The sequence below is a fragment of the Salvelinus namaycush genome, chromosome 11 (assembly GCF_016432855.1).
Source record: "Salvelinus namaycush isolate Seneca chromosome 11, SaNama_1.0, whole genome shotgun sequence".
Lineage (NCBI taxonomy): Eukaryota > Metazoa > Chordata > Actinopteri > Salmoniformes > Salmonidae > Salvelinus > Salvelinus namaycush.
The window spans coordinates 35,058,022-35,074,286 of record NC_052317.1 but is presented as its reverse complement, the minus strand read 5'-3'; the positions used below and the strand labels follow the sequence as shown (position 1 = coordinate 35,074,286).

General features: G+C 42.2%; 1 protein-coding gene across 1 annotated transcript; it reads right to left on the bottom strand.

The window, feature by feature from the left end:
• Positions 1-3,612: 3,612 nt before the first annotated feature.
• On the bottom strand, positions 3,613-11,658 carry LOC120056106. The gene is made up of 10 exons (XM_039004277.1): positions 11,509-11,658; positions 9,208-9,290; positions 8,957-9,123; positions 8,712-8,793; positions 8,527-8,626; positions 7,940-8,306; positions 7,697-7,835; positions 7,317-7,428; positions 4,612-4,687; positions 3,613-4,500 (listed from the first exon to the last, which is right to left on the bottom strand). Exons 2-10 carry the CDS (start codon positions 9,281-9,283, stop codon positions 4,411-4,413), a joined length of 1,209 nt encoding a protein of 402 aa, XP_038860205.1. The 5' UTR covers positions 9,284-9,290; positions 11,509-11,658; the 3' UTR covers positions 3,613-4,410.
• Positions 11,659-16,265: the final 4,607 nt, after the last annotated feature.

Below are 16,265 nucleotides of genomic sequence, written 5' to 3'. Positions count from 1 at the left end.
ATGGGGCATGCTTATTTAAGATGGTGAGGAAGGCACTTTTAAAGAATAGCCAGGCATCATCTACTGACGGGATGAGGTCAATGTCATTCCAGGATACCCCGGCCAGGTCGATTAGAAAGGCTAGAAAGTGTTTTAGTGAGCGTTTGACAGTGATGAGGGGTGGTCGTTTGGTCGCAGACCCATTACCGATGCAGGCATAAGGCAGTGATCTCTGAGATCTTGATTGAAAACTGCAGAGGTGTATTTGGAGGGCGAGTTAGTTAGGATGACATCTATGAAGGTGCCCGTGTTTACGGATTTGGAGTTGTACCTGGTAGGTTCATTGATCATTTGTTTTGCTCTTAATTGTAATTAGAGGGCTAGTATTAATACTATGCATGCCAGTCTCTCTTGGCTAAGAGTTGAGGAGAGACTGACTGCATCACTTCTTCTTTTTATAAGAAACATTAATGAGTTGAAATCCCAAATTGTTTGCATAGTCAACTTATACCTCTGACACACACACTTATCCCACCAGACATGCCAACAGGGGTCTTTTCATAGTCCCCAAATCCAGAACAAATTCAAGAAAACTTACAGCATTATATAGAGCCCTTATTGCATGGAACTTCCTTCCATCTAATATTGCTCAAACAGCAAACTTGGTTTCCAAAAACAGATAAAGCGACAGCTCGCAGCACAACGCCTCTCCCCTATTTGACCTAGATAGTTTGTGTGTATGCATTGATATGTAGGCTACGTGTGCCTTTTTAAAATGTATGTAGTTCTGTTCTTGAGCTGTTCTTGTCTAATGATGTTCTGTCTTACTGTATGTCATTCTGTTTTATGTTTCATGTTTAGTGTGGACCCCAGGAAGAGTAGCTGCTGCTTTTGCAACAGCTAATGGGGATCCTAATAAAATACCAAATACCAAATAAGCTTGGAAAAGCGACCCTTAAACCCATTCCACTGAATAGCAGGGCAGTGATTGCTTTGCAATGCTTGCAGTTAGCCACTGATACCTTTCAAACCACTCATTGTTGAATTTGCAATTTCCAACTTCTTGTGTAATGTTTATGTCCAATGACTGATGAGCACTTTGACCGATGAGCACTAGATACGTTTTATCTATAATTTCTCTTCATAATTTCTCTTCCCATGACAAGGATTGAAAAGGATTTGCCTGTAGATTGCCGACTAGATTCATGATCATGACTGCTAGTGTAACGAATCTCGTCCTCGTCTGATGAGGAATATGAAAGATCGGACCAAAATGCAGCGTGGTACGTGTCCATGTTAAATTTATTAAACTGAACACTGAAATACAAAATAACAAAGGTGACACAACGAAAAACGAAACAGTCCTATCAGGTGACACATCACAAAACAGGAAACAACTACCCACAAACACAGGTGGGAACAGGCTACCTAAGTATGGTTCTCAATCAGAGACAACGAATTGACAGCTGCCTCTGATTGGGAACCATACCAGGCCAAACACAGAAATACAAAACATAGAACGAAACATAGAATGCCCACCCCAACTCACGCCCTGACCAAACCAAAATAGAGACATAAAAAAGGAATTAAGGTCAGAACGTGACAGTACCCCCCCCCCCCCCCCCAAGGCGCGGACTCCGGCCGCAAAACCTGAATCTATAGGGGAGGGTCTGAGTGGGCATTTCACCGCGGTGGCGGCTCTGGTGCGGGACGTAGACCCCACTCCACCTTAGTCTTGGCCCACTTATGTGGCGCCTCTGGAGTGGCGACCCTCGCCGCCGACCCCGGACTGGGGACCCTTACAGTGGGCCCCGAATAGGAGGGAGACTCTGGCAGCGCCGGACAGGCGGGAGACTCTGGCAGCGCCGGACAGGCGGGAGACTCTGGCAGCGCCGGACAGGCGGGAGGCTCTGGCAGCGCCGGACAGGTGGGCGGCTCTGGCAGCGCCGGACAAGAGGGCGGCTCTGGCAGCTCCGGACTGACGGGCGGCTCTGGCAGCTCCGGACTGACGGGCGGCTCTGACAGCTCCGGACTGGAGAGAGAACCTGGAGGGAGGAGACGGAGAGACAGCCTGGTGCGTGGGGCTGCCACAGGACCCACCAGGCTGGGGAGACCTACAGGCGGCCTGGTGCGTGGAGGAGGCACCGGATGGACCGGGCTGTGGGGGAGCACTGGAGCTCTGGTGCGCAGCCTTGGCACCACTCCTCCAGGCTGGATGACCACTTTAGCCCGGACCCTCCAGAGTGCAGGCACAGGTTGAACCGGGCTGTGGGGGAGCACTGGAGATCTGGTGCATACCACTCGCACCTCTCCCTTAGGCTCAATGCCCACATTCGCCCGGCACGGACAGAGCGCAGGCATAGGGCGCACTGCACCCTCCCAGCGCCCCGGAGACACAGCACGCAGAGCCGGCGCAGGATACCCTGGGCCGAAACGGCGTACCGGAGACCAAACACGCTGAGCCGGCACAATACGCCATGGCTGGATGCCCACTCTCGCATGGCACTTGCGGGGGGCTGGCCTATAGCGCTCCGGGCTATGAGCGCGTACTGGCGACACCGTGTGCTTGACCGCATAATACGGTGCCTGACCAGTACTACGCTTCTTCCGGTAAGCACGGGGAGTTGGCTCAGGTCTATCGCCTGACTCCGCCAATCCGTGTGCCCCCCCCCAAAAATATTGGGGGGCTGCCTCTCGTGCCTGTTGCGCTGCCTTACCTCATATAGCCGCCACTCAGCTTTAGCTGCCTCCAGTTCTTCTTTGGGGCGGCGATATTCCCCAGCCTGTGCCCAGGGTCCCTTGCCGTCCAATATCTCCTCCCATTTCCATTTCTCCAGATCGCGCTGCTCCTCCTTACCACGCTGCTTGGTCCTTTTTTGGTGGGTAGTTCTGTAACGAATCTCGTCCTCGTCTGATGAGGAATATGAAAGATCGGACCAAAATGCAGCGTGGTACGTGTCCATGTTAAATTTATTAAACTGAACACTGAAATACAAAATAACAAAGGTTACACAACGAAAAACGAAACAGTCCTATCAGGTGACACAACACAAAACAGGAAACAACAACCCACAAACACAGGTGGGAACAGGCTACCTAAGTATGGTTCTCAATCAGAGACAACGAATTGACAGCTGCCTCTGATTGGGAACCATACCAGGCCAAACACAGAAATACAAAACGTAGAACAAAACATAGAATGCCCACCCCAACTCACGCCCTGACCAAACCAAAATAGAGACATAAAAAAGGAACTAAGGTCAGAACGTGACAGCTAGCTTGCTAGCTAAGATTTAGAAAGTATGATGTTGACATGGTCCATCCAATCAAAGCTATGGTAGATATAACATGATTTGACATCATTTTATCTGTGGCCAATGACCTTGAGCCTTATTGGATGGGCACTTCTAATGTAACTCTATGGCAGCACCCAAGGGGCTTGAATTTTGCCGTGACGTGGTGTCCCCATGAGTGACAGAACACTGAGTCATACTTTCAAGGCGCAACAAGAGAACATTACCAACCCCTACGCTCAGTATTTTCCGCTGGCTGCCCCACCACCACAGAAAGCACTGAGCTAAGTTGAAACATCTGCATTTTGGAGCTGCCTTATTCAAGAAAGCAAAAAAAGACCATGTTTGTATGAAGCTTTATTAACTCAATCATTTTTTTCAAACTGATATGTGACACATATTAATGACAAAATAACATGCAAAACAGGCACACCCCTGCTAAACAGGTGGGACTCAAAAACTGCCCTTAATGACGGGTCGCCACTGCCTCCACTACACTACTTTTATACGCATCAATAGGGATTAAGTGAGTATAGGCAATGCCCACTGAAAAAAATGAGTATACGGTTTATACCTGCGTATACTCCACTACACCACTGTCCCTTTGTGTTTTACTAAAAGTGCACCCTCCTACATGAGTCTCTGGTATTACGGTTGCTGTCCTTTCAGAATCACGAACCTGTCACACACTGAAGTCCTATAGGTTCACCACTACGTAAACATGTCTATAAAAGATAAAGGTTGTAAGATAATGTTTCAAGAAAGGAGTGTATATGTTTGAGTTTTTTTACTCCGCTGGTCTAGGGAAGAAATTACGAGTCCTCACTGTCCGAGACCGAGTCAAGACCGAGTACGAATGTAGCTGACACCAAGACAAGACCAATATGTGGTCTCGAGACTGGACTGGTCTTGGTCTCGAGTACTACAACACTGGTGGAAGCTGAGCACATTAGAACAATTCATTGAGTAGACACTATTAAGCATGTAAGAACAATGCATGTCAATAAGTAGCATCCACTCTTGAAAGGATTGGATAGGTATTAACAAATGGTAATGACTGCATCTGCTAAGGGGATCCTCCTTACAGATCGGCTCTTACACAGTTTATGATGATTGGGCTTTAAACAGGCCATCTTGTTTAACTGGCCAAATTCACAGGTGTTTCCTTAGCTTCCTCCACCACTGTGATCTCCTCAACAAATTTGGACTGCAGGGCCTGAGGGACAAACTGTACAAACCGAAGGGAGAAAAGTTTTGTTTTAGTTCCACGAGAGGGGTTATGATATGATAGTAAACATAACAAATGTTTTGTCGCTGTGTGTGGGTTTGTTTTTTTCACCTGAAACTGGTCGTCTCTCTCCAAGAGGTGTTTAATCTTCAGTGGGGGACCAGGGATGTGGGGAAACAGACGTTCCCTGAAAACACAGACACACAGTCGCACACACACACCACAGTCAGTCAGCAGCCAGGGAATAACACCACTAATACCATAGCCACAGCCGGCCCGCTCATTAGGCAGGATTAGGTTGCCACCTATGGCGGCAGGTTGACGAGTGCAGCATTTTCGGAGCTAAACTGACCAAGACACACCTCCAACAACAACACTTAAAACCTCACATAATTCTGCCCGAAAACGACAATTTCTCTCAACCAGTGGCATATGGGCTTTTTAAGTGAGCGCTGATGCCGCCCTGTGATAAGCGGTGCCCACTTTGTCAAAGGCAGGGGCACAAAATGTTTAGCTTGTCCATTCCCAGCGTGCCTCTCCAGGGTGCTGTTGGAGAGACAAATCGGTGCGTTGCTCTACAAACATTGCATCAAAAAAATGATCTAACATAAATAATTTAGCAGATATGGGATATGGTAGAAAGAGTATGTGGCCTTTTCTGTAGCCTACAGGCTGGAGATAAAATGTATGACAATGTAATGAGACGGACACTTTTTACATCATGCAGGTTTCTCCGATAAAATAACCTAACCTAAATGGCACTCAATCAAAGAAAAAAATGTGCTGTCATGTTAACAAACAACATATCCTTAAAATAGGACAGGTCAAAGTACAATGGACTGCATGGAATGGACAATCACAACTGTTGTCCAGGAGTTTCACCCCATTGTCATGATCGGTGGTTTCAAGTGTGTATCCGTCAATTTTTGACAAGCTGATCATAGCGAAAAATAAAATACTTCTGCATTTCCCGCTATGTAAATTCATTGCAAATAGGCTCACGATAACTCTGATTGTAACGATTCTCTAGCTCTTCCTCCTCCTCGGACGAGGAGAGGCGAGACGGATCAGACGACCAATATGCAGCGTGGTAGTTTGACATTATATTTATTAAACAAGACAAAAAACGAACTATACTTGATACTAAACAAAATAACAAAACGAATGTAGACTGACCTGAACGTAAGAACTTACATGTAACGAAGAACGTACGAACAGGGAAAACAGACTACACAAAGCGAACGACCGAACAAACAAACAAACCGAAACAGTCCCGTGTGGCGCGACAAACACAGACACAGGAGACAACCACCCACAACAATCAATGTGAAAACACCTACCTTAATATGGCTCTCAATCAGAGGAAATGAAAACCACCTGCCTCTAATTGAGAACCATATCAGGTCACCCTTTAACAAACATAGAAACACATAACATAGACTACCCACCCAAACTCACGCCCTGACCGTCAAACACATACAAAATAACAGAAAACCGGTCAGTAACGTGACACTGATAAAGTTGGGTAGCTGATATTCAGAGTTTAAATAGCCAAATTGATTAGTCACAGGAATCAGGACTAATAAAGCCAATACAACGGCCTGTTTTACAAACAGTGTGCCTACCACATGGATGGGCATTCATAAAATTCCATTGGGGCTGACATGGTAGGCTACACCTCAGTAAGAACGAGTCAAATTCTTTTGGACATCTTATTTTGGTCCTGTCCAGACGTCTTTCTTTGGTGTTTTACAAACGGTAGGCTTACCACATAGATGGGCATTCATAAAATAATATTTCAGGCAACACTGTAGGCTACACCTCAATAAGCACGGACCGACGCCGACGGTTCAGATTGGTTCAGATTTGGTGCGCTCCAGACAGGCCTTGGTTTCAACGTCCAAGGACATTGAAATCAATCAGATTTTGTCTGTTCTGGACCAGCCTTCATTTTGCCTAAACATAGACGTCTAGAAATTACATATTTTCAACTTTCATTCAGAACCAAAAATGCACCTGATTTCAACATCCGGAAGATACATATTTTCAGTCTATATATAGAATATATATATTTTCAATATCTGGAAAGTAAATATTTTCAATGTTCATTCAGAACCGAAAATTAACCTGATTTCAATGTCTGGAAAATATGTATTTTTCAACGTCCGGAAAATATGTATTTTAAACATACGGAAAATACATTTTCACCTTTCATTTTTTGGGGTGAGGGTATTGTGCCAGTTACTGTGCAATCACTGAATCATTTATGTTTTCCCCTTTCTCTCGTTTTCTAAGAATAAAAGGTGTTTTCCGCCTTTCGTTTGAAGGAAGTTCAGTTTCAGAGTGAAAATGTGTGTGGTCTGTGGTCAGAGACTAAAACCAAACACATCAGCACTTATTCCATGAATACTTATTCTATTAATCTATTAATCTTTCCTCTTTGTTTATCTTTCTCTGTTTGTCTGTTTCTCTGTCTGTATGTCTGCCTTTCTCTCTCTGTTTCTCTGTCTGTATGTCTGCCTTTCTCTCTCTGTTTCTCTGTCTGTCTGTTTCTCTCTATTTTCTCTCTCTCTCTCTCTCTTTTGTAAATGTATCTGTGCTTCTCTCTGTTCTATCCCCTCTCAATTTCCTTCTCTCTCCATCTCTCACTTTCTCTTTCAATTTCTGTATCCTTCTCACTCCTTCTGTCAATTTCTCAGTGTTTCACCTTCGGTCTCTCCCTTTCTCTCTCTCTCTCCATTTCCTGCTCTCTTCATCTCTCCATTTCTCTCTCTCTCCCGCCGTCTGAATAAAATTTAATGAACCCAACAGAATACCTCTGGAGTCGAATCAGCAGCAGCAGAGACAGGAGGACCATGGGTATTCCCAGAGCGATGCCAATGACCACCAGAGAGTTCAGCTGATTGGGAGATTCAAACGGGGCCACCTCTGACACACACACACACACACACACACACACACACACACACACACACACACACACACACACACACACACACACACGCAATGGTGTAAACATAACAAGCAGATGGAAAAAGACAGTGAAATGTGTTTTTTAGCACTGTTAAGCATTCAGTGGTTCTCACATATTTTATTATTTTGATATTTTCTATGTTACTGTCATTGTTTTTGCTTCAGTTAGCACTTTGAGTTTGACAAGCAGATATGATTACAATATTGATGACTGCAGACTCACTGGTGGTGTTGCTCCAGCTGCTCCAGTGTTGAGATCCTCTGCAGCTATTACTCTTCTTCACCCTCATCTTCACATCGTGTGAATGTGTGGGGTCTGCGTTGGTCTCATTGTATGTCAGTCCACCCTTAAATTCCCTCACCTTACAATACACATATACACACAGCCTCTTAACAAATAGGGCCACTGCTAAACACACACACACACACACAACTGTCTCTCTCTCTCTTTCTCTGGTAGAATTACCTGGTCATTGATCTGTAGCTGGTAGTGGAAACAGCTGGTGTTGCTGCGTAACCGGCTGGACGGGAGACCCCACTTCACCAGCAGAACCCCCTCTCTGACCCAGGATGGGTTGATGTTGGGGGGCGGGCATAGCACATCAATATCATTGGTCTGGTATTTATGGGTGTAGATGCTCCACACGTCAGAGCATGACACGTTTAAAGTCAGGATCACACAGGTGGCGCTGTTGTCCACACTGCCTTGGCACCCAGCAGACACATGTCCAACCACACGGTCAGCCTTACCAGTCCCTCCCTGGGCTCCTTGGCCTCCTATGGCCTCAGTGACACAGTCCACACTGGAGATTCCCTCAGTTTTCTTAAACACACTGATATTCAAACATACACACGCCCACACACATACAAACACACACAGCAGCGCTTAAAGCAAACACCTTGATTGAATGTTGGTGTCATGTACTAAAATGAGATTAGCATTGTATATACAGTAAAATGGTAATTACACAGTAATAACCTATGAATTGACAAGATTGTACTATTACTATTGTTAATACTTTTATTTTCTTGGATATTGTTGGAAGGGCTTACAAGACGGAGGCATAGGATTGGCTGTCGTTAGGGAGACCATGGAAATTCCAGGAGCAGTTGAGTTGATTGGTAGGGTAGATAAGACAGTGGGCCTGTTCACCTGGAGCAACAGACAGGATTCAGTGTGTGTGTATCCATGTGCACCTGTGTGAGTGTGTCTCTGTGTCTTTGTGCATGTGTCTTACTGTCTGCTAGGTTGCAAGTGTTTTTGTAGTCCTCTCCCTGAACCAGCTGCATAACACCATCAGAATCCCTCTGGTACACCCTCTGAGAGAAAGAAAGAAAGAAAGAAAGAAAGAAAGAAAGAAAGAAAGAAAGAAAGAAAGAAAGAAAGAAAGAAAGAAAGAAAGAAAGAATAAAAGAAAGAAAGAGAGAATCTGTAAATCTGAGCTGTTTTAAGACAGGCCTCAGATTATCATAAGGCTCTCACCTTATCCAACTCGTCATCCTGACAGGGTTCTGAGGGAAGTGGTTTTTGTTCTTCTTCTAGGCTCTGGTGTGTGTGTGTATCAGGGCTTTGGGTCTCAATTGGTCCTAAAGTAACTGTCTCAGCCGTCGGTGCTGTCATAGAGACACTTGGCTCAGTCGTTTGAGATACTGTCATACACAGACACAGAACTCAGTTAGGCAGGGTAAACACATTGAAGATAGATATTGATCAAACACACATTCATCAATCACCTCTCTCTGTACTCCCAAGGGCATGCAGTGCCACAGCACAGATCCAGAGCAGTGTGAACACCAGACATTGCACCATTGCAAACCTGGGAGAAAAACACAGACACACAGATATAACACCATGGTAAAAACATGACCACTTCAGCAGTTTCACTTAGACCCGATGAGCTTATATGGTCATAGAGTTCGTTTTTTTATTGGTTTGGTGCTATTTTCACAAGTGTGAGGTGAATTTTCACAACTCATAGTGCAAAACCCCAAACGGGTAACACTTGTAACGCAGCAAGTCTCATATTCATTTTTTTTTAAGACCTCTTTCATCACACAACCATTGATCCAAAATATAAGTTTACTGTGAAATACCATGAAAACATTGATTTAATCACCAAAACACAACATAATGATATCTTCTCAATGTACTTGTTTTAACAACAAATTAATCCAATAGCAAAAAAAGTCACGATACATGTTTCAAAATATCCCTTTGAATGCAATATGCTACAATACATTACACTGTTTTCACATTAGGCAATATACTTGCACTTCCCATTACAATTGACTGAACATAACATTTCCATCCTTGCAAAGGTGTGATCATTGAAGACATTTTTCACAATCATTGATGCAAAAAATAAATGTATTGTTCAGATATAATTACATCATAGGTGTACTGTAATCAAATTAAATAAACATAATGTTTAGCAGGCAGTAGTTTGCATTAAGCCTATCTTGAGCTTTTGGCCATAGGTTCTCATCCACATTGCATTAAATGTCCTCATTATTCACACACCTGGTGGAAAAACAGCTGGAGGAGGGCAGTATGCTAATTTTATTTAACCTTTATTTAACTAGGCAAGTCAGTTAAGAACAAATTCTTAGTTTCAATGACAGCCTAGGAACAGTGGGTTAACTGCCTGTTAACTGCCTTTCGGTTACTAGTCCAACGCTCTAACCACTAGGCTACACTGCCGCCTCGATGAGGATGGCAATCATACATCTTCACCTGTATTGTAACCATGTATTGTATTTGACAGTATTTTATTGTAATCTTGTATTGTATCTTACAGTATTGTATTGTACTTATGTATTGTAGTGGTCTTGTATGTGGCTCAGTTCATAAGAGCATGGCACTAGCAACACCAGAGTTGTAAACTTGATTCCCACTTGGGTCACATATGAAAATGTATGTGACTTTGTATAAAAGCGTCTGCTATGTGAATGGGACATACTACGGTATTACAGTACTGTATCAAAAAGACCGCAGCAACTTCCTTTTGGATGCAGGTTTACTGTATAGGGGATGCATTTGTTACATACAGTATATTATTTTCAATATCAGATTATTTTTATATATTTTTTACTGTGAAGTAAAATCATAATAGTTATAATCATAATAGTACATTACAGTATATATCATACTTTATATGTTTCTACTTTAGACATACATTTTCATTATGTAGTTATCAAAATCTTTAGTAGGAAAACCAGTTTAAAATCTATAGGTTTAACAAATCGTTAAGTGTTTATCAATTAAGAGCAGTGAGATTAACTAACAGTAAAACGTATTTAGCAAATGAGAAGAGAATCATATTAAAATGAATTTGAGCATTGCATTGTGAAAGGCAACTACTTTATATGAACATGTATTGCAATGTGAAACATATTTCTAGATAAAACACTGATTCATTTTGGTGAAAAGGTGAATGTATGATTTTGTGTGTTGTACTTAGTCAATTAAAAATGTGATTAAAGTTTAGAATTTTGTACCAAGAGTTGTGAAAATGTATCACATTATTGTGAAAATTTCACCAAAGAAATTGAAAAAAAAAATGTAACTGTCCTTCTACATCACGGATAGGCAACAACTCAAGACACATTAGGACTTCAAAATTCAACAGAGGGCCACATATTTAGTATTTTTTGTTCTACATACTTTCCATCAGGTTTTAGACATTCTAATGTAGCCTGGAGTAGTTTTTTAATCATGTCATTCCCTGGGCTTTATAGCTGCTGTAGAGGTTTTCTGAGGTATACATCTAGGACCAGCTTAACAACATCAAATCATCACCATATCCATTAGGGGGGTACCTACCAGACTGATCTTGGATCAGTGTTTAGGAGTAACTGGATTATATACTCATGGGTTTAAGATAGTTGAGAAACACAAATATTAAATTGGCCCCTTAACATTGAACACGTCAAAAGTTCAAAGCACAAAAAATGTGTTTGTCTTAAGTTTTAATAAAGAGGTAGGAAAGAGGTTAAACATTTTGGTCTCATTATATCAGGATAAAAGTAACATACCGCTTGTGTTTCGCTGAATATACTCCTTGGTTTGGTCTTGATGCCGTTAAGTGTCAGAAGAAAGCGTGTTGACACACACTGTGATGGCATGGGGGGTTAAAAGTGATCATTACTGGAAGTCTGACACACAGGAAACTACAGCAGCCACTCAGGGCCTTTCTTCCTTTCCTTGAAGTAGGCCACGCCTACTAACTGCTCTGACGTGATAGGAAAGGGGAAGGGGATGCCTAGTCAGTTGAATGCAAACAACTGAATGCATTCAACCAAAGTGTGTCTTCTGCATTTAACCCAACCCTCGACCTATGGAATTCATACTTTTTTCACCAAGATCCATAATGTAGCCTACGTAGCCCTTTGCTTTCACCTATCCAGCTATATCAGGTCAGTGGCTAATGGCTTCTTCAAGGAAGGGAGGAAGAAGGATGCAAAATGACCTTAGGGGATTCAGCCAGGTGGATATGATCTCAGATATGATCAATAGCAATGCTTGTTAAAAATTCAATACAAGTAGGGTGATGTGCCTTTTATTGGTCTGACAAGAGAAAATCTAAACTATTGGTCCTAAACTATTGTTACTAAGTCCTTGTTCTTGTAGTACTATATCCTGTTCCTTTTTTCTTGTAGTACTGTTATTAGTACTGTTATTAGTACTGTTATTTGAGTGAATTCAGAAAAAGTGGGATACTTTTTGCATTTCTTTCTTCTGTAACCTCTTCAGACATCTATCCAACATACAGTGCCTTCGGAAAGTATTCAGACCCCTTTTTCCACATTTTGTTACGTTACAGCCTTATTCTACAATTGATTAAATATAACTTTTTTCTCAGCAATCTACACACAATACCCCACACTTGACAAAGCGAAAACAGGTTTTTAGACATTTTTGCAAATGTAAAAAAAAAATGTAAAACAGAAATACCTTATTTCCATAAATCACAGACAGTGTCACCAGCAAAACACCCCCACACCATAAGAATCTGATTTGTTTAAAAAAAAAAATTACTACATGATTCCATATGTATTATTTTATAGTATTGATACATTCACTATTATTCTACAATGTAAAAAGAAATACCTTTGAATGAGTAGGTGTTCAAAAACTTTTGACCAGTAGTGTATATCAGGTACCACAGTTGACAGTGCATGTCAGAATGAAAAAACCAAGCCATATGAGGTCGAAGGAATTGTCCGAAGAGCTCCGAGACCGGATTGTGTCGAGTCACAGATCTGGGGAAGGGTACCAAAAAATATCTGCAGCATTGAAGGTCCCCAAGAATGCATTGGCCTCCATCATTCTTAAATGGGAGAAGTTTGGAACCACCATGACTCTTCCTAGAGCTGGCCACCTGGCCAAACTGAGCAAATCGGGGGAGAAGGGCCTTTGTCAGGGAGGTGACCAAGAGTTTGCCAAAAGGCACCTAAAGACTCAGACCATGAGAAACAAGATTCTCTGGTCTGTAGAAACCAAGATTGAACTCTTTGGCTTGAATGCCAAGCGTCACGTCTGGAGGAAACCTGGCACCATCCCTATGGTGAAGCATGGTGGTGGCAGCATCATGCTGTGGGGATGTTTTTCAACGGTAGGGACTGGGAGACAAGTCAGGATCGAGGCAAAGATGAACGGAGCAAAGTACAGAGGGATCCTTGATGAAAACCTGCTGCAGAGCGCTCAGGACCTCAGACTGGGGCAAAGGTTCACCTTCCAACAGGGCAACGACCCTAAGCACACAGCCAAGACAACGCAGGAGTGGCTTCAGGACAAGTGTCTGAATGTCCTTGAGTGGCCCAGCCAGAGTCCGGACTTGAACCCGATCAAACGTCTCTGGAGAGACCTGAAAATAGCTGTGCAGCAACGCTCCCCATCATCCAACCTGACTGAGTAACGGGTCTGAATACTTAAGTAAATGTAATTTCAGATTTTTATTTTTAATACATTTGCAAACATTTCTATAAACCTGTTTTTGCTTTGTCATTATGGGGTATTGTGTGTAGATTGATGAAGGGCAAAAAAAACGATTTAAGCAATTTTAGAATAAGGCTGTAACGTAACAAAATGTGGAAAAAGTCAAAGGGTCTGAATACTTTCCGAATGCACTTTATTAGCCCAACACATGATATTTTTTTCTGAAATCCTCAGATGTTTCCTAATCACACAAAATGTAATTTAATTGTCATCGGGGTACAATTAAGCCGGTAATAATGGTGTCCCAGTCTACCAAATGCGAACTGAAAATATGTTGTTGCCTCATTGTATACAAATGGGTGTGTCATGCAGATTGTAATATATCAACATTAAATGTTTTTGTTGTGTGATTAGGAAACATCTTGAGGATTTCAGAAATGTATCATGTGTTGGCCTAATATGTTGGATAGATGTTGAAAGAGTTTACAGAAGACATAAATGCAGAAAGTGTCCCACTTTTTTGGTTTGTCCCCATAGGCGAACCCTTTTTGATGCTAGAGTTAATATTATCTCCTGTATATGGTTTACATAAGGACCCTCTATGAATGGCTGTGCCTAGAATCAGCTACGAAGAGTTCTACCAATAACCATTTTATCAGGGTTATTTTAGTCTGACTACAAAGACTACCTCAATGATCTAAACTAGAATAACCATCTCAGTAACGGGTCCAATAAGCAATTACTGCATTTACCAACAGATTGGTTTAGTTTAAAAAATATATGTTATTTATCTTTGTGTAGCATAAAATGTATCAACCAATCAATGTACATGCAAAACCAGATATTAAAACAATTCTAAAAATCACCCTGCAGTAGAGCATGCTGGTAAATACTGTATGATACACAGTTGAAGTCGGAAGTTTATATACACTTAGGTTGGAGTCATTAAAACTCGTTCTTCAACCACTCCACAAATTTCTTGTTAACAAACTATAGTTTTGGCAAGTCGGTTAGGACATCTACTTTTTGCATGACACAAGTAATTTTTCCAACAATTGTTTACAGACAGATTATTTCACTTATAATTCACTGCATCACAATTCCAGTGGGTCAGAAGTTTACATACACTAAATTGACTTTGCCTTTAAACAGCTTGGAAAATTCCAGAAAATTATGTCATGGCTTTAGAAGCTTCTGATAGACTAATTGACATCATTTGAGTCAATTGGGGGTGTACCTGTGGATGTATTTCAAGGCCTACCTTCAAACTCAGTGCCTCTTTGCTTGAGAAAATCAAAAGAAATCAACCAAGACCTCAGAAAAATAATTGGAGACCTCCACAAGTCTGGTTCATCCTTGGGAGCAATTTCCAAACGCCTGAAGGTACCACGTTCATCTGTATAAACAATAGTATGCAAGAATAAACACCATGGGACCATGCAGCCGTCATACTGCTCAGGAAGGAGACACGTTCTGTCTCCTAGAGATGAACGTACTTTGGTGCGAAAGTGCAAATCAATCCCAGAACAAATGCAAAGGGCCTTGTGAAGATGCTGGAGGAAACAGGTACAAAAGTATCTATATCCACAGTAAAACGAGTCATATATCGACATAACCTGAAAGGCCGCTCAGCAAGGAAGAAGCCACTGCTCCAAAACCACTGCTCCAAAAAAAACGGACTACGGTTTGCAACTGCACATGGGGACAAAGATCGTACTTTTTGAAGAAATGTTCCCTGGTCTGATGAAACAAAAATAGAACTGTTTGGCCATAATGACCATCGTTATGTTTGGAGGAAAAAGGGGGAGGCTTGCAAGCCGAAGAACACCATCCCAACCGTGAAGCACAGGGTTGGGGGTGCTTTGCTGCAGGAGGGACTGGTGCACTTCACAAAATAGATGGCATCATGAGGAACGTGGATATATTGACGCAACATCTCAAGACATCAGTCAGGAAGTTAAAGCTTGGTCGCAAATGGGTCTTCCAAATGGACCCCAAGCATACTTCCAAAGTTGTGGCAAAATGGCTTAAGGACAACAAAGTCAAGGTATTGGAGTGACCATCACAAAGCCCTGGCCTCAATCCCATAGAAAATGTGTGGGCAGAACTGAAAAGGCGTGTGCGACCAAGGAGGCCTACAAACCTGACTCAGTTACACCAGCTCTGTCAGGAGGAATGGGCCACAATTCACCCAATTTATTATGGGAAGCTTGTGGAAGGCTACCCTAAACATTTGACCCAAGTTAAACAATTTAAAGGCAATGCTACCAAGTACTAATTGAGTGTATGTAAACTTCTGACCCACTGGGAATGTGATGAAAGAAATAAAAGCTGAAATAAATCATTCTCTCTACTATTGTTCTGACATTTCACATTCTTAAAATCAATTGGTGATCCTAACTGACCTAAGGCAGGGAATTTGTCTAGGATTAAATGTCAGGAATTGTGAAAAACTGAGTTTAAATGTATTTGGCTAAGGTGTATGTAAACTTCCGTATGGTTCTATGTAGCAGCCCTCTTGCCTTCTAAAGAACCCTTCTTGCCTTCCAAAGAATCATCAAAGAACCCTTTCTTCCAAAAAACAGTTCTTAGGATGTTGAAGGTTCTAGGTAGAACCCTGTTCTTCCGCAATTAACCATTTTTTTCTAAGCGTAAACCCTAGGCTATAACATGCTGTAAACACTGAAAAAAATATTTGTAACAAAGGGGTGTAACCAAACCTTCTAAAGGTATCCATCAGTTTTCCCCAACGTTGAGGAATGCAAGCCTACGTGTTGTTTAATTATTACATGCAGGCAAATACTGTACTTTTGATTGAGTGCGCAGGCTAGTGGATAAAATAGAAAAATACATG